This window comes from Sphaerodactylus townsendi, linkage group LG03 (assembly GCF_021028975.2).
Source record: "Sphaerodactylus townsendi isolate TG3544 linkage group LG03, MPM_Stown_v2.3, whole genome shotgun sequence".
Classification (NCBI taxonomy): Eukaryota; Metazoa; Chordata; class Lepidosauria; order Squamata; family Sphaerodactylidae; genus Sphaerodactylus; species Sphaerodactylus townsendi.
Genome location: NC_059427.1, coordinates 158,810,181 through 158,835,814, shown reverse-complemented (window position 1 = coordinate 158,835,814; position 25,634 = coordinate 158,810,181). Strand labels below are relative to the sequence as shown.

General features: G+C 49.4%; 1 protein-coding gene across 2 annotated transcripts in view; it reads left to right on the top strand.

Annotated features, from left to right (window-relative positions):
* The first annotated feature begins 4,698 nt into the window (after positions 1–4,698).
* Positions 4,699–25,634, top strand: part of LOC125428176 (phospholipid phosphatase 3-like) — an 83,793-nt gene continuing 62,857 nt past the window's right edge. For both annotated transcript variants that reach the window (XM_048487902.1, XM_048487900.1), the window contains exon 1: positions 4,699–5,081. In XM_048487902.1, coding sequence (XP_048343859.1) covers positions 4,934–5,081 — 148 coding nt within the window. In that variant the 5' untranslated portion in view covers positions 4,699–4,933. The remainder of the gene's footprint in view (positions 5,082–25,634) is intronic.

Below are 25,634 nucleotides of genomic sequence, written 5' to 3'. Positions count from 1 at the left end.
GGTTCAAGGTGAAGGAAAAGAGATTCCACCTAAACATCAGAGAAAACTTCCTGTCAGGACTGCTTGACAGTGCAATGCACTGCCTCGGAGTGTGGTGGAGTATCCTCCTTTGGAGGTTTTTAAACAGAGGCTGGATGGCCATCTGTTGGGAGTGATTGTATGTTCCTTCATGGCAGGGGGTTGAACTTGATGGCCCTTGGGGTCTCTTCCAACTCTATGATTCTATGACAGAGTTCAGTCGCCCTGGAGAAAATGACTAGATGGCATAATACCCTGCTGAGGTCCCCATCCAAACACTGGCTGCCCCAGTCCCCAACCCTCAAATCTGCAGGAATTGCCCAACCTGGAGATGGCAACCTGAATTCCAGCCCTTGCCTCAGCCATAGCATGCATTCACTGGCAAAGCGGAGATGCTGGACTTACTCCACGACCCAAGGGCTTCTCAGAATTGGCATATTGTATGATAAATATGTAATAAATGAATTAAGGATGGAAGACGAGAATGGTATAGTCCTGTGGTGGCGAACCTTTGGCACTCCAGATGTTATGGACTACAATTCCCATCAGCCCCTGCCAGCATGGTGGGAAAAGGGCAGCATTTCAGCCAAACTAGATTGTGGCGGGCATCCCCACGTTTGCCCCAAAGGGCACTGCCATTTTCAAAAATAAGCTATTTGCCCACAAGCACACATGGTGTCGTTTTGGGTCAGCAAATGACAAGAGGGGAGGAAGATCTGGAGTTGCCCACCCCTAGCTGGCATCTGGTGGGAGTCTGGGGGAGGGAACACCCCCCCACCCCCATCAGAGATGGCATGATATAATTTCTGGAAGAAACCCAGAAGGGTTGCCACACACCTTTCCAGAAATTGATGGCAGTTCCGGGAGAAGGCTGATATCATTCCTGGGTCCCCCCCCCCATAAGTGAGGTCATGTGGTTTGTATTAGAATCCCCCCTCCCCATTATTTTTCTCCTACCACCCATAAATGCAGCAATGGGAAAGAGGAGCTAGGCGGGACCTCATCCCTTGGGACTACAATTCCCATCAGCCCCTGCCAGCATGGCCAATTGGCAGATGGGAACTGTAGTCCATAACATCTGGAGTGCCAAAGGTTCGCCACCACAGGACTATGGCATCACTGAATCCCTGCTTGTGTCATCTGAGTTGGCTTGTAGTAATGGGTTTGTAGTAATGGGTTTGCCTCCCTAGCCAAATAGCACCTGGCCCTTATCAGGGTCCCAACCTTGGAGGACCTGCACAGCCTGTGGACACTTTCACTTTTGGGGAAACTGTTAGGGGGAGGGGGCACGTAACAGGGAATAGTGCTTAGTGTGGGAACTTCAGATCCAGCAAAACCGCTGCAGTGTTCCTGTTCATTGACTCTAGCGCAATAAACTGATTTTGGCAAATCTGAGTCTGGCTATTGGGAGGATGTCAGCAGGCATGACATAGGCCCCTTCCGCACATTTTATTTATTTTATTTATTTATTGTTTAATCTTATATACCACCCTATCCCCGGAGGGCTCTGGGCGATGCACAACAAAATCAAATCATAATACAGCGAAACACAAACAAGATTAAACAATTAAACGTCCATACAAATAAATTACCAATCCCTTTTTTAAAAACAGCGGTTAAAATCAAATTCAAATGTCAGATTTCAAAAATTCAAAGGCACCCCGCAAGCTCACTGTTAAAAAAACCCTCCCCAACGGGAAGACTGCTAGCTCTGTCAATAAAGTGTAAAATATAGGCAGAATAATGCACTTTCAATCCACTTTGCAGCTGGATTTTACTGTGCGGAAAAGGAAAATCCACTTGCAAACAATTGTGAACATGGATTGAAAGTGAATTATTCTGCATGCGTGGAAGGGGCCAGAGACAGGCATGAAGTGCTCCACCCTGGCGGGAAACTGACTGGAAAATGGCTCTTGAAACTGGTGGGGCTCCCCTGAGGGTGACTTCAGGGACTCATGTCTTCTGTAGTCTGGCCCTAAGAGTGCCACAAATCCTGCTGCAGCCCAACCAAAAGTCCCTTTAAAAAAAAATTATTGATATTTCGGAATTATTACAGATTTATATTGTATATTTCATCCTACATATCCTTTCCCCCCCCTTTTTCCCCTCCCTCCTCTTCTTCTCTTCTTTAGATGTGCAGCAGCAGGTCCATTCTTTTCAGTCTTCTTGTCCATTTTTCTTCTGTAATTCCAATTTCGTTTAGCCAGTCTTTGAATTCCATCCAAATCCACTTCATATCTTTTTGTTTTTCTTGCCATATTTGATTTCTTGACATTATGTCAAAAATTTCTAATTGTATTTGCTCCCATATATATTCCAACCATTTCTGCATTGTCCAGATTTTTTTTGTCTTTCCACCCCAATGCTATTACTGCCTGAGCCGCTCTGATCATGAGTTTGAATAGCATTCTCTTTCTTTGTTCTGTTATCCAATATGCCTATAAATAATAAATCTATATTTATCTTTATTTTTACCTTCACATATTTTTCAATATATATTATAACATTTTCCCACAAATGTTTTCCTTCTGGGCATTCTAGCCACATGTGGGTATATATTGCATTTTTATCCCCACAATGCCAACATTTCGGAATGAGTCCACTTATCATAGATGCCAACTGTTTTGGTGTTCTGTACCATTTTAATATTAGTTTCTTCTCCCAACCAAAAGTCCCTTGTCTCATTAAACAAGGAGGCGGCGGCGGGGGGAATATTTCAAGACATGCCTGTCAACATTGCCCAGCCCAAAGGAGCACGTGGCAGCACCCACCGTATGCACCCCCCAAAAAAATCTGAAACAGAAAGCAGTTTTGAAGGAGTGTGAAAATGAGACGGATACAGTGTTGTTCTTTTAACATATTCCTTCAGAAAAGGAGCAGCAGTGGCGTAGGAGGTTAAGAGCTCGTGTATCTAATCTGGAGGAACCGGGTTTGATTCCCAGCTCTGCCGCCTGAGCTGTGGAGGCTTATCTGGGGAATTCAGATTAGCCTGTGCACTCCCACACACATGCCAGCTGGGTGACCTTGGGCAAGTCACAGCTTCTCGGAGCTCTCTCAGCCCCACCTACCTCACAGGGTATTTGTTGTGAGGGGGGAAGGGCAAGGAGATTGTCAGCCCCTTTGAGTCTCCTGCAGGAGAGAAAGGGGGATATAAATCCAAACTCCTCCTCCTCCTCCTCTTCTTCTTCTTCTTCTTCATGGACTTACTTTATACCCTGCCTTTCTCCCCAATAGCAAACTTCAATGGCTTCCTCCTTGACTCCATGTTATCCACACAACAACCCTGTGGGTATGGCAGAGAGATCAAAGTTTTGCCGGTTCTTGAAACCTACATGTGATGTTCACTCACTGGGCAAAGCTCTTGGGCCCTCACAAAGGCAGATGAATGGGGAGGGGGGAGCAGTAAAACTGTTGCTTTCCTTCAAAATAAAACACCCCAACAGCACCTTCAAGACTGACGTTCCCTTCGGACATGAAGCAGGTTAGGGAACCCTTGATCCCAAGACACAGGGCCTGTCTCAGAGTCTGATATCTGGGAAACTTTCTTTCCTGGGGAAATACTGTTTCGTATATTGTCCATGTTCCAGTAGTTTTCCAGGTTGTATGGCCATGTTCCAGTAGTATTTTCTCCTCACATTTCGCCTGCATCTGTGGCCACAGATGAAACGAAGGCTGCAATCAGGAGGAAACTTTTCTTTAAAATTTCTGACTTTCTAACCCAGAAAACCCTGGCATCCTAAATATTGTTTAATTGATTATTTAAAAACCTATTCTACAAATTACATTCCAAAATTACAAAATCCAAAATGAGATAACAATTCAAACCGTATGAAAATAAACAGCGACAACCTATCAAAAGTGTACTGTATGCAACGTTACAAACTATATTACAATTAGGGGTGCCAATTCCTGGTTGGGAGATTCCTGGAGATCTGGGGGTGCAACCTGGGGGGGGGGGAGGAACTTTGGGTGTGTGTGAAATGCCCAGAGTCCACCACCCTCCCGTTTCCTCCAGGCGAAGTGACTCCTGTAGGTTGGCAACCCAACTTACGACACAAAAGAAGGCCACACACTTCAAAACATGACCAGAAAACTTCTAAGAACATTTTTAAAACTTTTTAAAACATTTTTAAAACATTTTTAAAACTTTTTAAAAAACTTTAAAAAACTTTTTAAAACAAGATCGAAAGCAAAGTAGCTTCTGGTGCTGGAACCCCTTCGGACCACTCTCAGCCCCCCCCCCCCCCAGGGGTCTGTTGTGGGGACAGGAAGGGAAAAGGAGCTTGTCAGCCGCCTCGAGTCTTCTTACAGGAGAGAAAAGTGGGGTGTGAGTCCAAACTCTTCTTCCTCGACTCTTCCTTATGGCCTGGGGAGGGCCCTCTCCCTGTCTTCCCCTCCAGCGGCAACCCTCTGAAATGGGGTGGTGGTAGTGGAAGGGAACACCGGACCCCTCCCACGCCGCCATTTGACAAGGACCCCCCACCCCCCACGGCAGCCCGTGCGCCCCCTGCCCGGCTGGGACGCGCGTGGGCAGTCACTGGTGGAGCGGGGCCTGCAGCGCAGCCTGCCCCGGCCGTTGTGCGGGGTGGGGTGGGGGGCGCGGCGGTTGGAGCCTCCTCTCCCCGCGCAGACTTCCTGCTTGGCTCTCCGGGAGCGCAGCCCAGCGGGGCGGAGGGCGGAGCGAGCTGCGGGCTCGGCCGGGAGAGGGAGCCCGGCGAGGCGCAGGCGGAGGGCGGCCGGGCCAGGCGAGGCGAGGCGAGGCGAGTGGGGCGCGCGGCGAGGGTGGCCGCCTGGCCGGAGGGTCTCTGCCCCGAGGCGGCGGCTGGGCGCCCCTTCGCAGGGCTTGAGCCGGCTCGCCCGCCCGCCACCGACTGGGACGAGCGCTGGAGCCGGGCGCTGACCGGGCGGCGGGGAGATGCCGGAGGCGGGCGGCCAGTTGCTGCCCCGGCCGGAGGGCGAAGTGCGGCTGATGGTGTGCAGGGTCCACCCCGGCCCCTCGGCCCGCCCGGGCGCCGCGCTGCGCAAGACCCTGGTGGCCCTCGACGTCGTCTGCCTGCTCGCCGGTAAGGAGGAGTGGGCGGGCGGGACACCCCGGGGAAGGGGGTCAGGCAGCCGCTCGGCTCCGCGGCCAGCCGCTTGGCGTGGGTAGAGGGTCCGCCGGGGGACTGCGAGAGCCGGGTTCGAATTCCCCTCCCCTTCTGCGCCGGGAGCTCTCCGGGCGACCTCGGGCCAAGGCCGGCCGCTCGCACCCTCAGGCTAGCATACCGCGCAGGGTTGTTGTGAAAACAGAATAAAGGAAAGGAGAGCGATCGAAACCGCTTGGGGGGCAGAAGTTGGGCAGCCCCACACACGCTCAGCCAGGCCTACCGCGCAGGGTTATTGTGAGGACAGAATAAAGCAAAGGAAAGCCATCCAAGCCGCTTGGGGGGCAAAAGTTGGGCTGCCCCACACACGCTCAGCCTAGGCTACCGCGCAGGGTTATTGTGAGGACAGAATAAAGCAAAGGAAAGCCATCCACGCCGCTTGTGGGGCAAAAGTTGGGCAGTCCCACACACTCTCAGCCTGCCCTACCTTGGGGGGGGGGGGTGTTGTTGCAAAAATAAAATAGAGGCGAGGAGAATCCCGTGAGCCACTTTGGAGAGAAAGGCAAGGTATAATAAGTGAGGTAAGTAAATGGATGTTCCTCTCTCCTGCAGCGGGGGCGCTGGAAAAGTGCCCTCCCGGCAGAGCAGGAAGACGACAGGCAGGTGAGGCGGCCAGTTTGGGGGAGCTTTCCTGTTGGATCAGTAATTATCCGGAGCCGCTCGGTGGGGTTTTTCTTTGGGGTGGGGGAGAGTTAGGGGACTCTGCCCCCACTGCGGCTTCTCCGCCTCAAATCTGCATCCCAGACGACGGAGTAAATCTCGGCTTCCTGGTTTTCGATGTGCAGTTGCTTAATTCATAGCACGTGTTGTGGTTGGCGGCTTAGCAGCGCTCTCAGGCTCCGGATGGTTAAGCCGGCATAGAGCGCAGCACCCACAGGCGGTGTTGGGCACCCACTCCGCGTTCCCCAAGTGAGCGGGCAGCTGCTACTTGTGCCCACGGAAGGGCCTGAAGTGGACTGCTGGCACCCCACAGCCTGGGGGCAGGTTTCCCTTGTGAGCCCTAGTCAACCGGCCTGCCCAGAAATTGGGCCTGAGCCATGTAATAAGCTTTCTTCCCCCACCCCTGTAGTCTGGAGCATCTGTGTAGATGGAGCATCTGTGTAGATGGAGCAGCAGTGGCGTAGGAGGTTAAGAGCTCGTGTATCTAATCTGGAGGAACCTGGTTTGATTCCCAGCTCTGCCGCCTGAGCTGTGGAGGCTTATCTGGAGAATTCAGATTAGCCTGTGCACTCCCACACACCCCAGCTGGGTGACCTTGGGCTAGTCACAGCTCTACGGAGCTCTCTCAGCCCCACCTTCCTCACGGGGTGTTTGTTGTGAGGGGGGAAGGGCAAGGAGATTGTCAGCCCCTTTGAGTCTCCTGCAGGAGAAAAAGGGGGGATATAAATCCAAACTCTTCTTCTTCTATTGTCAAAGGCTTTCACGGCCAGAATCCTAACCCTAACCCTTTCCCATATTACCTCAAGGGAACAAGGGGAGGGGCAGGCCAGCAATCACCCATGACAGAGTAGTCATTTGAACCCAGCACTCCGGGTCCTAGTCCAGCGCCATCACCCCAGGTCCCACGAGGCTGGAGTCCAAAGCCCCTTGTTCAAATTCATTTACCTTTTACACTTACTTTTCGCCTCAGTGGGAACCCAGAGCATCTTTCATCCATCTTTGCGCCTCCTTTTTATCTTCACAACAATCCTTTCAGGTAGAAGAAAAAGAGTTTGGATTTATACCTCACTTTTCTCTCCTGAAAGGAGACTCGAGGTGGGTTATGAGCTCCTTTCCCTTCCTCTCCCCACAACCGAGACACCTTGTGAGGCAGGTGGGGCTGAGAGAGCTCTGAGAGAACTGTGACTAGCCCAAGGTCCCCCAGCAGGAATGTGGGAGTGCAGAAACACATCTGGCTCACCAGATAAGCCTCCGCCACTCAGGTGGAGGAGTGGGGAATCAAACCTGGTTCTCCAGATAAGAATCCACCTGCTCTTAACCACTATACCACGCTGGCTCTCACTTGAAGTCCAATTTATTTATTTTATTTTATTCACTTGGTTTTATTTATTAATGTATATTCCACCTTTCTCCCCTCTGAGGACCTAAAGCAGCTTGCTCCAGTCTTCCCTCCTCCGTTTTACCCTCGCAACAACCTGGTGAGGTAGGCTAGGCTAAGAGTGTGTGTCTCGCGCAAAGGTTTTCCTGACGGATTCAAACTGCTGTGTGAGGTGGGTTAGGCTGAGGTCGTGTGACAGGTCACCCAGCGAGCAGGGATTTGAATCTAGATCCCAATCTGCCACTTTAACCGGTAAACCACACTGGAATGTGAGACTTGCCTAAGGTCATCCAGGGCAGAGTGGGGATTTGAACCCAAGTCTCCCAGGCGTAGACTTCCAACCACCACCCCATTCTGGCTCACTGGATGGTCTTGCTGCGTTCTTTTCCCCCCTGACTGGTCACTTCCTGGTTTTGGCTCTTGGGTGTTTTAGCCTGGCTGGTCTGGAGTCTTATGGTCCCCCTCCCCTCACAGTCAAGGGGCGGGGCCTGACCCAGGGCAAGAAGGACGGGTCAGACCTGCAGAGCCAAACTCTCCATTTTTGCAGGGATTTCTTCCTGCCCTGCAGTCTTTTTCTGGCTGAGTTTCTTGGAAGGGGACTCCTCCCGAATCCTCCCCCCTAGCCACCCTCCAGAACCCCACTGACCTATTCAATGGAAAGTTTATTTCCTCCTTTGCTTTGTCTGGGTGTTCCTGCATGGAAGGGGTTGGGCTGCAGTCTCTTCCAACTCTATGATTTGTGCCTTGCCTTTCTCCCCAGTGGGGATCCAAGGTGATTTTCGTCGTTCTCCTTTTCTCCTCGTAGCAACAGCCTTGTGAGGTAGATTAGACTGAGGGCGCATGAGTGGGCCAAGGTCGCCCAGCAAGCTTTCATGTGTGGAGTGAGGATTTGAATCTGGTTCTCCCAGATCCTGGGGAGACATTCTAACCACTAGGAGCAGCAGTGGCGTAGAAGGTTAAGAGCTCGTGTATCTAATCTGGAGGAACCCGGTTTGGTTCCCAGCTCTGCCGCCTGAGCTGTGGAGGCTGATCTGGGGAATTCAGATTAGCCCGTGCACTCCCACACACGCCAGCTGGGTGACCTTGGGCTAGTCACAGCTTCTCGGAGCTCTCTCAGCCCCACCTACCTCACAGGGTGTTTGTTGTGAGGGGGGAAGGGCAAGGAGATTGTCAGCCCCTTTGAGTCTCCTGCAGGAGAGAAAGGGGGATATAAATCCAAACTCCTCCTCCTCCTCCTCTTCTTCTTCTTCTTCTTCTTCTTCTTCTGCAATTCGAATGCAATTCGAGGGGGGTGAGCAGGAAACAGACAAATCTGGGTACAACCCTCTGCTTGCGATTCCCTGTGCAAACTCCGTGGAAACCAGCTTCGTAAATTAAGGATTTGGATTCATCTGCCTGGCTTTCTGTGTAAAGCATCCATAGGAACATGGGGAAGGGTCGGGAGCTGGGCGGGTCATTAAAACCCTATTGAGAGCCAGCTTGGTGTAGTGCAGGGGTCTGCAACCTGCAGCTCTCCAGATGTTCATGGACTACAAAGTGAAAGACAAACGGAAGGCAGAGATGGGAGCGGGCAACTCTTAACAGAGAGCCAACATACCCATTAGAACCCTCAACGAACTGTTGGAAGTTGATTGGACATATTGGCATACTGAGGAAGACGCACGAAAAACGTTCTATACACGCAAGACGTTTTTATGTAGAACCTACAGAATTGGAATATGGACTATATGGAACTGAAGCTTTGGCCCCTTCCGCACACGCAAAATAATGCGTTTTCAAACCACTTTCACAACTGTTTGCAGGTGGATTTTGCTATTCTGCACAGCTGTAAAGAGCACTGAAAGCCGTTTGAAAGTGCATTATTCTGCATGTGCGGAATGAGCCTTTGTTTCTGAACAAAGAATTGAATGGACTAAATGATTATTTATGTTTAGTTATAAGAGCTGGAAGACTTATGCTGTATCTTTAAGAACTTTGTAAGAGAAATAAGGAAATGTAAATACAAATAGAAGTGTTAAGTTAATTATATGTAAGATCAATATATAATATTGGACACAGCCAGAGTGCAACGTGTGTATTTTTGAGTTTATTTGGGCTAACGTTGACATTGCACTCTTAAAGATAGTGGTGATTGTCATGGACTACAATTCCCATCAGCCCCTGCCAGCAATTGGCCATGCTGCCAGGGGCTGATGGGAATTGTAGTCCATGACCATCTGGAGAGCTGCAGGTTGCAGACCCCCGGTGTAGTGGTTAAGAGCAGTGGGCTCTAATCTGGAGAACCAGGTTTGATTCCCCACGCCTTCGCTTGAAGCCTGCTGGGGGACATTGGGCTGGTCACAGTTCTCTGAGAACTCTCTCAGCCCCACCAACTTCACTTTAAGGTGTCTGTTGCAGGGAGAGGAAGGGAAAGAAGAAGAAGAAGAGTTTGGATTTATATCCCCCCTTTCTCTCCTGCAGGAGACTCAAAGGAGCTGACAATCTCCTTGCCTTTCCCCCCTCACAACAAACTCCCTGTGAGGTGGGTGGAGCTGAGAGAGCTCCGAGAAGCTGTGACTAGCCCAAGGTCACCCAGCTGGCGTGTGTGGGAGTGTACAAGCTAATCTGAATTCCCCAGATCAGCCTCCACAGCTCAGGCGGCAGAGCGGGGAATCAAACCCGGTTCCTCCAGATTAGATACACGAGCTCTTAACCTCCTACACCACTGCTGAAGAAGGAGGAGGAGTTTGGATTTATATCCCCCCTTTCTCTCCTGCAGGAGACTCAAAGGGGCTGACAATCTCCTTGCCCTTCCCCACTCACAACAAACACCCTGTGAGGTAGGTGGGGCTGAGAGAGCTCTGAGAAGCTGTGACTAGCCCAAGGTCACCCAGCTGGCGTGTGTGGGAGTGTACAGGCTAATCTGAATTCCCCAGATCAGCCTCCACAGCTCAGGCGGCAGAGCTGGGAATCAAACCCAGTTCCTCCAGATTAGATACATGAGCTCTTAACCTCCTACGCCTACTGTTTGTAAGCCATTTTGGGGCTCCTTGTGGGAGTGTAAGGCAGGGAATCAATCCAAGCTCTTCTTCTCCTTCTGTCTGACCTTTGGAATTCTAATTCCCGGGCCGTTGCCACACTGCCAACCCATGTTGTCACACCCACCAAGTCTAGAAAAATAATGTGTTTTTTAAAAAAATGCAAACTGAGGCATACAGGAAACCAGATTTCTGCTGCGTGGAAGTATGGCACGCACCCAGCACTGATTTCTGTCCCAGTAGTGCATTAGTAAGGGGTTCAGAAAATGGCAAATGATTCTGTGGCTGGTGATCTAGATTTGGGGGAGGGGGGTGGGGAGGGGGGGCAAAGAGAAGTTCAGACGCCAGCTCCTCCAGTTCCTTGCTGCCCCAGTCTTTTGGAATCACCTTCTGGCCCTGTTCCAATAGGAAGCACCTTGCAGTTGGGTGAAGGGAAGGGTGAGGTTGGTCTGAGCCCACAGGAAGGAAGTGCTTTAGACTAGTCCCATTTCTGGAGACTGGCAAGTGAAGGCATTTTAGGGGCACTGATGGCAGCTAAGTCTTTTCTGAATGAAAGAAAAAACACAGCGAATTCAAAAACTCAATGATGCGGCTGGCCTCCACCTGGGCCAGAGCCTTTACAGCTCTGGCCCCGACCTGGTGGAACGCTCTTCCATCAGCTGTCCGGGCCCTGCGGGACCTTAGTGAGTTCCGCAGGGCCTGTAAGACCGAGCTGTTCCCTTTGCGGAGACCAGCTGCTGATGGGCCCCCCTCCTCCTTATAACATCAAGCAGAGCCTGCTGCCCCTTCCTTCCGGTTTTTAAGGGAATGGTTAGCAGTTGCCATCTTTTATGTTGTTCTTAATAATGCTGTATTTTAATGGGGTGGGGTTTATTTTATTAGAGCCTATTAACTGATATTTACTGAATTTTAATCTGATGTATGAGCTCTATTTCATATTTTGTTCACCGCCCTGAGCCCTCCGGGGGAGGGCGGTATATAAACCCAATCAATCAATCAATCAATCAATCAATCAATCAATCAATCAATCAATCAATCAAAGTCCAGCCCCGCTGGCTGCTTGGTTTTTTTGCTGTCCTGGACACAGGCTGCTTCGTGGTTTGGCATTTCAGGAAACTGAGAACTTTGGGAAGACGGTTCCTCTGATCTTTTCACCTTGAGGGGGATGCAAGGAAATGGCCAAAGCCCTTCTCTTAATTCGAACCCAGGGGCAAAGGTTAGGGCAGGCATCAGCAACCTCTTGCAAATGAAGAGCTAAATTATATCAGGCTTCAGAGCCAGAGGTCAACAGAGAGTCAGCAGAAGAAAGGCTCTTTGCATAACTGAAGGATAAGTGGCGTATAAGGCCATAAACTTATTGTCAAAGGCTTTCACTGCCGGATTCAACTGGTTCTGGTGGGCTTTCCGGGCTGTGTGGCCGTGGTCTCGTATATCTTGTTCCTAACGTTTCGCCTGCATCTGTGGCTGGCGTCTTCAGAGGTGTATCCCAGAGAGAAGTGTGCTACATACTGTGTCCAGTGAGAAGGGAATGTTTAGTGGGGTATATATTGTCCATGTCCCAAGGTGGGGAACCAATCAGTACGTGTTTGGGTGGAACTTGCAATGCAAAGGTTGACTGCATTGTTTTGCAGGTGGGGTTTTCAGTCCATTTACATTTGTATCCCTATGAGGAGAGGCTGCAGCATTTGGGACTCTTTAGTTTGGAGAGGAGGCGTCTGGGGGGGGATATGATTGAAGTCTACAAAATTATGCATGGGGTAGAAAATTTTGACAGAGAGAAATTTTTCTCTCTTTCTCACAATACTATTTTTTAAAAATAGATTTTTATTGTATAGAATATGTATACATTTTTTACATTCAATATCTTCATTTCATCTATACATTTTTTCATTTCCCCCCTCCCCCCCTTATCTATTGATTGTTTTATGCAAGCAGCAGGAGATTCATTCTTCTTATTCTCTTATTCCATAGTTCTTTGTTAAATCCGGCTTCTTCCATCCATGTTTCATAGACTGTCCTTAATTTCATGATATCTTTCATCTTTTCTTCCCATAGTTTATTTTTGTCAGTCTCTCAAAGATCTCTAACTGTATTTGTTCCCATATGTATTCCAACCATTTTGACACTGTCCATTTTTATTATCTTTCCAGCCCAACGCCAACACTGCGTGTGCTGCTCTAATCATTATTTTATACGTTGGTTCCAAGCTTCTATTCACTCTTTTATCATCCATTATCCCCACAATTAATAATTCATTATTTATATCAATTTTTACTTTTACTAACTGTTCAACATATTTCAATATATTTTCCCAAAACTTTTTCACCATTTTACATTCTATCCACATATGAGTGTAATATGCTCCTTTTTCTCCACAATGCCAACATTTTGGGCTTAGTCCTTTTATCATATAGGCTAGTTGTATTGGGGTTCTGCTGCACCATTTTAAATGGAAATCTTTTCTTTTCCTCTTTTCCTCCACAATACTGGGAGAACCAGGGGGGGCATCCGGCCATTTACTTGGAAAGAAGCTGGGGGGAAGAATTAGGACTAATAAAAGGAAACATTTCTTCACACAACGCGTGATTGGTGTTTGGAATGTGCTGCCACAGGAGGTGGTGATGGCCACTAACCTGGATATCTTTAAAAAGGGCTTGGACAGATTTATGGAGGAGAAGTCGATTTATGGCTACCAATCCTCTTTGATCTGAGATTGCAAAATGCCTTAGCAGACCAGGTGCTCGGGAGCAGCAGCCGCAGTAGGCCCTTGCTTTCACATCCTGCATGTGAGCTCCCAAAGGCACCTGGTGGGCCACTGCGAGTAGCAGAGAGCTGGACTAGATGGACTCTGGTCTGATCCAGCTGGCTTGTTCTTATGTTCTTATGTATTCGCATTCCCATTCCCTGCAGCAATAACAGTAGTGAATGCAAATCCTGTGTCTGGGTGGAGTTCATTGTCCATGAACCTATCATGCCCTTGGCCTTTGATTCTGATGTTTTTTAAGTACTGGTAGCCAAGTTTTGTTAATTCTCAGAGTCTTTTCCTTCTTGTTGAAGTTGTCTTGGTTCTTTGCGGATTTCAGTAGCCTCCCTGTGTAGCCTGACCTAGTAACCGTCTGAGTAACTGTCCAGAATTTCAGTGTTTTCAAATGAAATGTTATGTCCAGTTTTGTTCAGAGCATGTTCTGCGACTGCAGATTTTTCATGACTGTTATGCTGACAGTATCTTTTGTGCTCTTTAATATAAGTCTGAATGCTGCGTTTTGTAGCTTCTCTGTAGACCTTTCCACAGCTGCAGGGTGTGCAATAGACTCCTGCAGACGTGGGAGGGGGGGGGCTCTCTTGTCAATAAACCCGGACAATATATACCCCACTAAACATTCCCTTCTCACTGGACACAGTGTGTAACACACTTCTCTCTGTGATACACCTCTGAAGATACCAGCCACAGATGCAAGCGAAACGTTAGGAACAAGATCTACCAGACCACGGCCACAAAGCCCAAAAACCCACAACCACCAAAAGGCCAAAAAGTTTCTGCAGCCCAAATGCTGGGTGTTGTGAGACTGCAGGCACACACAGTCAAGTTATACGAGGAGCACGTGGAGATATTTTAGTTCATAGGCATAAATCTCTGCGTGATTCACGCGCTTGGATTACTGGCAGTTGTTCACCTCCATCATTTCGTGTGTGTGTGTGTGTGTAAAGGATCCCGACAAAGTCCCCTCATCCTATAAAACCTTTGCCTGCCATTCTCTTTACAAAGTGCCTCTTCTAGCATGCCGCCCATCCCTATAGTACAGTGGTGGCGAACCTATGGCACGGGTGCCAGAGGTGGCACTCAGAGCCCTCTCTGTGGGCACGCGTGCACAGAGTTCGTCATGTGATAAGTATTTCAGGGAGATTATTAGCATTAAACCTAAGACCTAGTTTTGGGGAAGCAGTGTAGGTAACCCTGTTAAGCACTGTTAAACCCTACTGATTTTCATGGGAAGAACTAAAGCATGATCCTTTACCTGGGAGTAAGCTTGGTTGCTGGCAATGGGGCTTGCTTCTGAGTAAACCCTCCTAGGGTCATGATTCACCCGTTGGAAGAGTTGCACGGTTGCTTCAAAGCAAAGCCACTGACTACCACCAAGCACTTTGCAATTAATGCATGGGTTTTGGGTTGCAGTTTGGGCACTCGGTATCGAAAAGGTTCGCCATCACTGCTATAGTACCCCTGAATGTAAAGATTTCACTTTCTTTTTTGCAGAGATTGGCCTTGGTTCTGTACCAAGCCAAATTTGGCGTTGGGGCCGGGGGAGGCCTTCTTACCCTTTTGCTTACTTGCGTTGTTCGAAGGGAGGCCCCTGTTTTGCATGCAGAAATCCTGTCCGAATTCAAAACTGGGAACTTTTTCATGGGAGGGGAACAAAAGGGAGATCCTGCCAAGTTTATCCTTGCCAGCTTCATAGAAACTGGAACGAGAGGGAGTGGAAACGTGATCTGGTTTGCAAAGCTTCCCCCAGCTTTTAGGCGGGTATTTTCCTTATAAATCTCTTGTTTCCACGAGCCAAGGACATCTGCGTGGTTGTGGGGCAGGGCCTGGCACGTCGAAGGCCCCACTGCACAGAATGAGGTCAGCAATTCAGAGGGATGCTCTGCTCAGCATTATTATGCATCTTCCATGATACGGCAGACCTCTGCTCTTCCGTGAGGGTTTCCTCCCCCCCCCTCCCAAAATGATATATCCCGGGTTCTCCACTCAATGCTTTGGTGTTGGTCAAAGTCCAGTTAATAACTTTTACAAGAGAGGGTGCTTTGTGAAAATGCAGTATCTCCTTGGGGAAACGTCCATGCGAAACTGCCCAAGATGTTCCTTGGAGACACTACAAGGAGAGACTTAGGGAGCTGGGTATGTTTAGTTTGGTGAAGAGAAGGTTAAGCATAACCATTTATTGTCATTGTGCATCTGCATACTGGCAAAATTTACGAGCTTGGCATTCCTCCAATTTTGCAGGCACAATTACAGACTCACCACCCCATGCATACTTTCCCCTTCCTCCACCCACATCCCTACACAGCCCCAAACACATCAACACGAAGCCGCGGAGTTTAGCATAGCCACAGCTCTAGAGTAGAAGCTGTCTCTAAGCCTCTTTGTCCTAGTTTTGATAGACCTGTATCGTCTGCCGGATGGTAACAGTTCAAAAAGAGTGTGTGCTGGATGAGACGCGTCTCTCAGAATATTTAAGAGGTGACATGATAGCCATATTTAGATATCTGAAGGGATGTCATGTTGTTGAGGGACCAAGCTTGTTTTCTGCGGCTCAAGAGACTGGGACCAGGAGTCATGGGTTCAAGGTGATGGAAAAGAGATTCCACCTAAACATCAGGAAGAACTTCTTGACAGTCAGGGCTGTTCAACAGTGGAATGCACTACCTCAGAGGGTGGTGGAGTCTCCTTTGAAGGTTTTTAAACAGAGGCTGGATGAACATATGTAGGGAGTGCTTTGATTGTGTGTGCCTGCATGGCAGGGGGTTGGACTGGATGGCCCTTGGGAGTCTCTTCCAACTTTATGATTCTGTGATTCTAAGTGAGTGAGTGATTCCAGGTAGCCAGTTTGCCTCTGGGGCGGGCCCTCATTTGTTGTTGTTCATTTGATCAGATGGAAACGCACGCCCCACGTCTAACTATTCCCTGTAACCAGGAAAGAATTCCAGAGAGAGAAGGTGCATTGGCAGGAGAACGGAGAAGTGATTTTCTCCTTTGCTGCCACTATTATTGGTTTGCTTCATTTTCATTTATTTATTCACTTCGTTTACATCCTGCCTCTGTCCCCAGTGGGAACCCAAAGCAGCTCATGCTGTTCTCCTCAACTCCATTTCATCCTCACAACAACCCTATAGGGCAGTGGTGGTGAATCTTTGGCACTCCAGATGTTATGGACTACAATTCCTATCAGCCCATGGACTCCAGACCTTTGACCATTTTGGTTGCCCTCCTCTGGGCACGTTCCATCTTGTCGATATCCTTCTTAAATTGCACTGCCCAGAACTAAACACAGTACTCTAGGTAAGGTCTAACCATTGTAGAGTAGAGTGGTACAAATTCCATTTATTCTTCCCTCCAATCCTAGAAGACCTTTTCTAATGCCCGTGGTAGGTAGAACCTTTAGCACTCAGATGGTTGTGAACTACAGAATTTCCCATCAGCCACCGCGCTGAAATTGGATTTGAGACACCGTCGTTTCAGCCGGAAGCTGCTTGCAAACTGGTGGTGACGCTGGCGCTCAGATGTTGTGAACTACAATTCCCATCAGCCCACCAGCGTAGTGGTTTGAACTATCGTTTAATACCAGAGCTTTAAACCAGATGGTTTCCACTCCTCCTAAGTCCACTCCCTCTCACTAGATCCATTGGTAGAATTTGGCAGCTCCAGATGTTAGCATGGACTGAAGTTTATCAGCCCCTACCAAGCGTGGTCCATTGGATTTGGAGACCCAGAACAACCGGAGAACTTTATGCGGCAGACCGTTTCCACTCCTCCTAGAAGTCCACTCCCATCTCACTAGAGGCGTGGTGGGCACGACACCTGGCCTCCAGATGTTCATGGACTGCAGTTCCCATCAGTATGCCAGCATGGCCAGAGTGGGAATTACATTACTGGCAGGCTGATGGGAGTGCTCGGTATCATCTCGAAATTATGGCTCTCCCTTAGAGACAAACCAGGGTTCTCCCTGGTGAGTAGCAGGCCATGCTATGGTTGGGTTGTTAAGCTGCCCTCTGGTGAGTAGGCAGAAAAGGCTCTTTAGTGACTTCCTGTGAGGCCTCATTACCTGGGTCCAGAGTAGGCAGCACTATCCACAGAGCTCCTAGGCTGGATTTCCACAAAGCTACGCTTCTGCACCTTCCTTGTGTTGTTGTTGTTTTGCTTGATTCCCTTGGGTGCAGATTGTACGTTTGATCTTTTTTCCACTCCTTCTGTCTAGCGTGCTGACTGAGCTCTCTCCTTCCCTTGGTGTTCCCGCCATGTTTCACTTGGCTTGAGGAAGGAAGAGCTATGGCGTCGGCGCCATTTTACCACCAAGGGAGTCCTTCTACCGATGTACAGTAGAAACCACACTAGAGTCAGGGGTAGGGAGACCTCTCTCGGCTCTCCAGATGTTCCTAGGAACTACAATTCCCATCAGCCTCACAATGTCAGCATGGCCAATTGAAGCCTGCATGTTGGTAGGAGCTGATGGGGAATGGTCCAGAGTATCTGGAGAGCCGCAGGTTCCATGAATCCCCAGGTCCAGGTGCATCACGGGACCCAACAGTCTCCCACACAGCAGCCGCTGGGCTGGCCAGCTTGAGGAGACTCTTCAGGAGCTCTTGCGCAACAGCCGTTAGGGGCTGGGGCGGCCCGGGCTCGCTCCGCGCTTCCCAGGCCCGTGCGCACTCAGAGGAGCCCTTCTGGAGGCCAGGGAAGCGCTTGAGCCCAGATCGACCCTTGAGCCATGCAGGACGAGAAGCCAGGAATACGTCGCCCAGCAACCGTTCAAGCGGCCAGGGCATCAGCCCTGCCTCCGCCATGCCTTTGACTCAATCTGCTGCTTCACGAGCACTTTTCCCCACCCAGCTCTTGTTAGGCGTCTGAGGGAACAGCTGGAGTCCAGTCATGCGGGTGCACCATGCACCGGGGGGGAGGCGGCCTTGGGAGTATCTCTGCCTTCAGACTGGAGCGCCTTCTCCCCGCAGCAACTGGTCTCCTTACTACAGGGCTCCATAGACCAGTCGGCTTGTAGACATTTAAATGCTCGTGCCTCCCCTCAGACAAGCATTGCTTATGATGCAAGTACTTGAGTGAAGGGGAGGTAGACCTGGACTCAGACGCCTTTCTGAGGGAGAGTCTTCACCACCAGTTCAGGCAGATCAGAGCCACAGATTATTTAAGGTGGAACAATTATCCACTCTTTTAGCCAAAACAATGTCGGCTTTGGAACTGAGGAGTCCTCCTGCAGGGAGGCCCGAGAAGCCGATCCCAATGCTCCTGCCACGTCCAAGCCCACTAAGGGCTGCCCTAAAGGGATCTCCTACATCTTTTCCTTAGAGGATCAGGCTACTCATTTTTTTCCCGCTCCCAGAGTCTTTTGCCCACAGTTCAGAAAAGAATGGGTCACCCCCGCTTCAAACAGAGGGTTTCCTCCAGTCTACAAGAAGCTTTACCTAGCTCCGGACTAATTGCCGATTGGCAAGGAAGACGAAGCCAACAGACTAAAGCTGGCTGTCAAACATCTACTTACCATCAGAGCCATAGAACCGGTACCAAAATATCAACAAGGGATGGGAGTGTGCTCCCACCTTTTCACTGTCCCCAAAACGAATGGGGACGTCAGGGCGATCCTCAGCTAAGACATGTCAATCGTCATCTGTTGCACAAATTCAGGTTTCGCATGGAAACCATCAGATCCAACGGTTGCGGCCATCAGGAGAGGGGACATGATCACCTCCTTGGTTTCTGATGGGCGCATCACCTCCCATCAGCCACCTTATACACCTGGCTCATCGCTGGCTACTGCGGTCCGCGATAGCAGACAACTCCCATTTTCAAGTACATAGCTCTACCCGATTAGGTGATTGGCGACATCTCCTTGAGTTTTCACGAAAATCTTGGTGCACCCATTTCCTGCTCCGCAGTCCAAAGGGATGCATATCCTATTCGTCTATCTCGGCAGCCTTCCCATCCAGATCTTGATCGAAAATACGACGGGCTGTCAGAGGCGTGGAAAGGGTCCAACTGGTCTTATCCGGATTTGTCATCACGTGAGCAAGAGTTCCTTGGCCCTTTCCCAACAGATTGGAACACTTAGGGGCATTGATAGACCTGCGTCCATTTGCTTACTCCCTTTGTACCTGCGGGTAAAAGTCCACCAGAAAATCCAAGAGACCAGTCACCCGCTTTTATGCGGGCAAAATCTTCCAACTTACTACAACTTGCCAGCTTGCAGAGCCCCCCTTACTGTCCACAATGGACTGCATACAGTGGAGTCGAGCCCACGCCAGGCCTCTAGAAGCCCTTCTACGTACTTAGCGCGAAACAAATCATTCTGAATGGTCGATCCATTGAGCCTCCCCCCAGTAGTCCCAGAGTCTCAGTCCTAAAATGGTGGACCCATCCACCACAGCCTCCTACAAGGTAAGTTTTTAGCCCCGCCGCGGCAGATCCGCATCCTTGTGGATACCAGTCTATCCGGCTAGGGAACAAAACTGGGCCACCACCTGGCTCAGGGCTCCTGATCCGAAGCGCAGGCGCAGCTTCCGATCAACGTTCTAGTAGGTCAGAGCAATATGATGGGCCCTGTAATCATTCAAGCAACTTATTCTGCAGAAACGCATTATGGCGCTTCCACCGGCGACAATAACATCTCGGTGAAGTGCCATGTCCAATCATCAGAAGGAGGCTCCAGGTGTACTGCCCTACATAGAAACGCATTGCATGTAGTCTCATGGTTGGAACAGAATCTTGCATCCCTGCAAGCCCGAAGACACATTCCGAGGCTCACTAAACCACGGAAGCCGACTGGCTCAGCCCGGACCACGCTCTCCAGCTCTGCCGTGGAAGCTAGACCCAGCAGTTTTCCAGACCATCCAGGAAGAACCCGGGATGGCGATGGAAACCTCTTTGCATCACTCCTCAATGCTCAGATCAGCGTATTCTTCGCAGATACCACCATTCACAGACGGCAGCGACGGATTGCACTCCTCAGCTCCCTGGCCGCGGGGGGTTCCCTCTATGTTTTTCCCCCCGATCCAAGTTTTTCTGAGACTACTACTCAGCGTGCGAGGGAGAATTGAGGTCTGGAGGAAATCATGCACAGAATCCGAACTGGCCCAGGAGGTCCTGGCACTCAGTACTAAAACAGCTGTCTGTCACACCACCGTTGGTTCTACCACAACTGCCAGACCTGCTCTCCCAGGGCCCCCTACTACATCTCGGCCCAGGCTGGCTCAGACTAGCCACCTGGCGCTTGAGCAGATACTGTTAAGAAAACAGGGTTATCCTAAAAGGATCATAAAGGCTATTTTAGCTGCCAGAAGAAAGTCCAATCAGAATTTATCGCTCCTCCTGGAAGGCTTCTGTGCGGTGGTGCCGTAGAAAAAGAAGGGTCCCTGAGTTAGCTTCCCTGCCCGTTACATAATGGAATTCCTGCAGAGCGGGTTTGGAGTCAGGGTTGAGGGGACTCCACCTAAAGGCGTCAGGTAGCTGCCATTGCAGCGGTTCTACCTGGGGCCGAAGGGGATGCCCTCACCCGGCACCCAGAAACCCTAAAAAAAAATTCTCAAAGGGGTTTCTCAGTCCCAACGATCAATTACAGCATCGCTTCCCTACCTGGCGTCTCCATGGAGATTCGCTAGACACACCTACCAAACCCTCCTTTGAACCTGTTAGACACATACATTTAAAATGGCTTAGGATGAAGCTTTTTTTTGTTCCTGGTAGCCATAACCTCAGCTAGAAGGGAATTATTAGAGATTAGAGCCATGTCCATGTAATCCAAGTTTATGCCTTTTTTCCCAGACAAACTAGTGTTAAAGCTTGAGTCCTACTTTAGACCTAGAGTAGCATCCAAATTCCATTTGCAGCAGGAGGTGGTTCCTGACAAAAAATTTTTGTCCAAATCCCACACGCCCAGAGAGCGCCCGTTGGCATCACCTGGATGTGAGGCGTTCTCTCAAGACCTTTTTGATATGTACTAAACAAACTCCATAAATGCGAGGAGCTCTGCTTGCTAACATCCCAGCCCACCCAGATTACAGGCGAACCCACAACAGTGGCCTTTCGTCTATCAGCTCTACTATTAAAGGCCTGCATTCTTGAGGCCCATAAAACCAGGGGATTCCCCATGCCGACCGGAGTTACTGTGCACTCCACCAGGAGCCGCGGCCACATCCAATGCGGCTCTCCCTTAAACGCATCCCCCCTTGAACAGATTTGTAGGGCCGCCACTTGGGCTCTACCCTCTTCATTCGTTAAACATTATAAACTGGCATCCATTGATGCCGTTACGGAGACTTCCTTTGGGAGGCCCATTCTAGAAACACATTATAGGGGAGTAGCCAGTCCCTCCCTTTTTTTCTCAGGGCACTGCTTAGGAAGTTCCCAAGCAGATGTGCCTACTACCACTCAAGGGAGAGCGACCCGGTGGATACTCGCATTGAAGGGGTCTTCTCCTTGGTGGTCGCGAACCATCTGGAGCTACCCGGTTTTTTGCTGACCGATAATGTGTTCTCTAAATATCCAGCTTTACAGTTTTTTATCGTTTACAGTTCAGCCTGTTCTTTGTTGGGCTCTTTGGTCCCCTTTAAAATAGGATTATGTTTCCTTCATGGTATGTTGGGCCGTGGTGTTGTATATTGTACTTTTGTTACATTTGCCGTGTACTGTTACTCTCGGCTAGTCAGATACTGGGGCGGCACCACCACGGACACCTGACAGGAAGTCACCAAAGAGCCTTTTCCTGCCTACTCGCCGCAGGGCAGCGAACAACCCAACCAGATGGCCTGCGACCACCAAGGAGAAGACCCCTTCACGGTGAGTATCCAATGGGTCGTTCTGGGCTGTGAGCTTTTGAGAGTCGAAACTCCCTTTTTGTCGGATTGCTCGTGAAAGCTCCTACCCCACAAATCTCCGATAAGAACATAAGAACAAGCCAGTTGGATCAGACCAGAGTCCATCAAGTCCAGCTCTCTGCTACTCGCAGTGGCCCACCAGGTGCCTTTGGGAGCTCACAGGCAGGATGTGAAAGCAATGGCCTTCTGCTGCTGCTGCTCCCGAGCACCTGGTCTGCTAAGGCATTTGCAATCTCAGATCAAAGAGCATTTTCAATGGATGCCCCCTGGTTCTAGTATTGTGAGAAAGAGAGAAAAAATTCTCTCTGTCAACATTTTCTACCCCATGCATAATTTTATCGACTTCAATCATATCCCCCCTCAGACGTCTCCTCTCCAAACTAAAGAGTCCCAAACGCTGCAGCCTCTCCTCATAAGGAAGGTGCTCCAGTCCCTCAATCATCCTCGTTGCCCTTCTCTGCACTTTTTCTATCTCTTCGATATCCTTTTTGAGATGCGGCGACCAGAACTGGACACAGTACTCCAAGTGCGGTTGTACCACTGCTTTATATAAGGGCATGACAATCCTTGCAGTTTTATTATCAACTCCTTTCCTAATTATCCCCAGCATAGAGTTTGCCTTTTTCACAGCTGCCATGCATTGAGTTGACATTCCCATGGAACTCGCTCTTCTTTGCTAGCTGTAGCTGTTCAAGGTCAGAAGGAGGCCCACCACCCAGAGCCACCCACTGGTGCCAGCTGTGACTTTTGTTGCTATATGTGGCGAGTGACCCTGTCCTTAGGAATCACCAGGTGGCTGAGCTGGGCCGTGTTTGCCTTGAATCTGCATCCAGCCAGTCTGACTTCTTGGTTTCTGTATCGCCGTGGGAGTGGCGAATCAAGGGAAACCCCGGTACCTCCCTACAAGCTGCTGCGGTCAGCATAGTGCAGTGGTGGCGAACCTATGGCACGGATGCCAGAGGTGGCACTCAGAGCCCTCTCTGTGGGCACGCGTGCACAGAGTTCGTCATGTGATAATGGTGTAATTATTTCAGGGAGATTATTAGCATTAAACCTAAGACCTAGTTTTGGGGAAGCAGGGTAGGTAACCCTGTTAAGCGCTGTTAAACCCCACTGATTTTCATGCAAAGAGCTGAAGTCTGAAGATCCTTTACCTGGGAGTAAGCTTGATTGCTGGCAGTGGGGTTTGCTTCTGAGTAAACCCTCCTAGGGTCATGATTCACCCGTTGGAAGAGTTGCACGGTTGCTCCAAAGCAAAGCCACCAACCAGCACCAAGCTTACTCCTGAGTAACGCAAGCCTCGGAGCCAACCATTTTTTCTAAACTAAAACTTCAGTATTCAGGTTAAATTGCCATGTTGGCACTTTGCTATAAATAAGTGGGTTTTGGGTTGCAATTTGGGCAGTCGGTCTCGAAAAGGTTCGCCATCACTGATCTAATTATTTCAGGGAGATTATTAGCATTAAACCTAAGACCTAGTTTTGGGGAAGCAGTGTAGGTAACCCTGTTAAATGCTGTTAAACCCCACTGATTTTCATGGGAAGAATGAAAGCGTGATCCTTTACCTGGGAGTAAGCTCAGTTGCTGGCAATGGGGTTTGCTTCTGAGTAAACCTTCCTAGGTTCGTGATTCACCCGTTTGAAGCGTAGCACAGTTGCTTCAAAGCAAACCCACCGACTACCACCAAGCTTCCTCCCGAGTAACGCGCGCCTTGGAGCCAACCGTTTTTTTAATACTAAAACCTCAGTGTTCAGGTTAAATTGGAGTGTTGGCACTTTGCGATAAATAAGTGGGTTTTGGGTTGCAGTTTGGGCACTCGGTCTCGAAAAGGTTCGCCATCACTGGGATAGTGTGTACTTTGTCCTTCAAAGGAAAGCGGTCAAGTTCCAAGTGGGGGAACTCTGAATTCTGCCGGCACGTAACCATTATGCCAGTTACACAAATGGACACATGCATTGGTTTATTTGGCATAATTTACCTGTTTCTGCCAGACATAAAGAAGCCAGGGAGACCGGAGGGAGCATGAACGGAGGTGCGCTCAGTGCAATTGAGGGGAGGCCCTGGCAGACCGGAGGTCTGGTTGGGTCAGGAAGGATCCTGATATCCCTTATGAGGGAGGTAGAGTTGGAAGAGACCCCCAAGGGCAATCAAGTCCAACCCCCTGCAATGCAGGATCACACAATCAAAGCACTCCCGATACATGTTCATCCAGCCTCTGTTTTAAAAACCTCTAAAGGTTTGCTTATTTATCTATTAAATATTCTCTTGCTTATTTATCCATTAATTATTAACCGCTGTTTTATAACAGTTTTTAAGATGTTTTATTGCTTATTAACGAGATGGAGCCTATGTTTTGTGTACTGTATATGATTTGCTCCTGTTTAATTTTGTTTGATTCTTGTTGTTCACCGCCTGGAGCCCTTCGGAGATCGGGCGGTATAGAAATTGAAGAAATTAAAGAAAGAAAGAAAGAAAGAAAGAAAGAAAGAAAGAAAGAAAGAAAGAAAGAAAGAAAGAAAGAAAGAAGGAGACTCCACCACTCTCCGAGGCAGTGAATTCCACTGTTGAACAGCCCTGACCATCAGAGAGTTCTTCCTAATGTTTAGGTGGAATCTCTTTTCCTGCACCTTGAATCCATTACTACTGGTCCTAGTCTCCGGAGCAGCAGAAAACAAACTTTCTCCCTCACCAACATGACATCCCTTCAAATATTTAAACAGGGCTATCATGTCCCTTCTTAACCTTCGCTTCTCCAGACTAAACATCCCCAGCTCCCTAAGCCTCTCTTCATAGGGCATGGATTCCACACCTTTGACCATTTTGGTTGCCCTCCTCTGGACCCGTTCCAACCTGTCAATATCCTTCTTAAATTGCCGTGCCCAGAACTGAACACAGTACTCTAGGTGAGGTCTGACCAATGCAGAGTAGGGTGGTACAATCATTTCCCTTGATCCAGACCAGTGGTGGCGAACCTTTGGCACTCCAGATGTTATGGACTACAATTCCCATCAGCCCCTGCCAGCATGACCAACTGGCTATGCTGGCAGGGGCTGAAGGGAATTGTAGTCCATAACATCTGGAGTGCCAAAGGTTTGCCACCATGGATCTAGACCCTATACTCTTATTGATGCATCGCAGAATTACATTGGCTTTCTTGGCCGCCATATCACACTGTAGACCAGACCTGGGCATTGCCTATAGCCAGCCTCACGGGCCACATCCAGCTCCGCCATGAATGACCCTGGACTGGCCCCTGCCGTGCTGGGGGGCCGAGAAACCTTTAAGAAAACCCACAGAAGCTGGTTGCCTGTGGCTGCCGGCTTCTGCTTGGGGAGCTTTCCATCTCGCCCCTGCTGGCCCGGCCCTCCACAATATTTTCTGTTTCTTATGCTGCCCCATGAAAAAAATAATTGCCCCCCTCTGCTGTAGACTCATGTTCAGTTTGTGGTCTACTAAGACTCCCAGATCCCTTTCACATCAAGTGCTGTCAAACCAGGTGTCACCCATCCTATTTCTGTGCATTTCATGTTTTGTGGTAGTGGAATTGTTGCACTGATGCAGATGTTAAAAAGAACGTATTGTGATGATGTTAGTTGGTAGATGAATCAGCTTGGTCTTTATTGGATGGATGAGCAGGCTCGAGATTTGAGGTTAATGTGGGGGTTTTTTTAGTTGTGGTCCTTTACAGTAATAAGGAATGAAAAGGAAACTGCTCGATTGCCTTCCCTTCTAATGATTGGGTGGGCAAGTTTTGTTTGTTTACTTTATTTATATCCCTGTTTTATCCCCAGAGGGGACCCAAAGTGCCGTTCACTGATC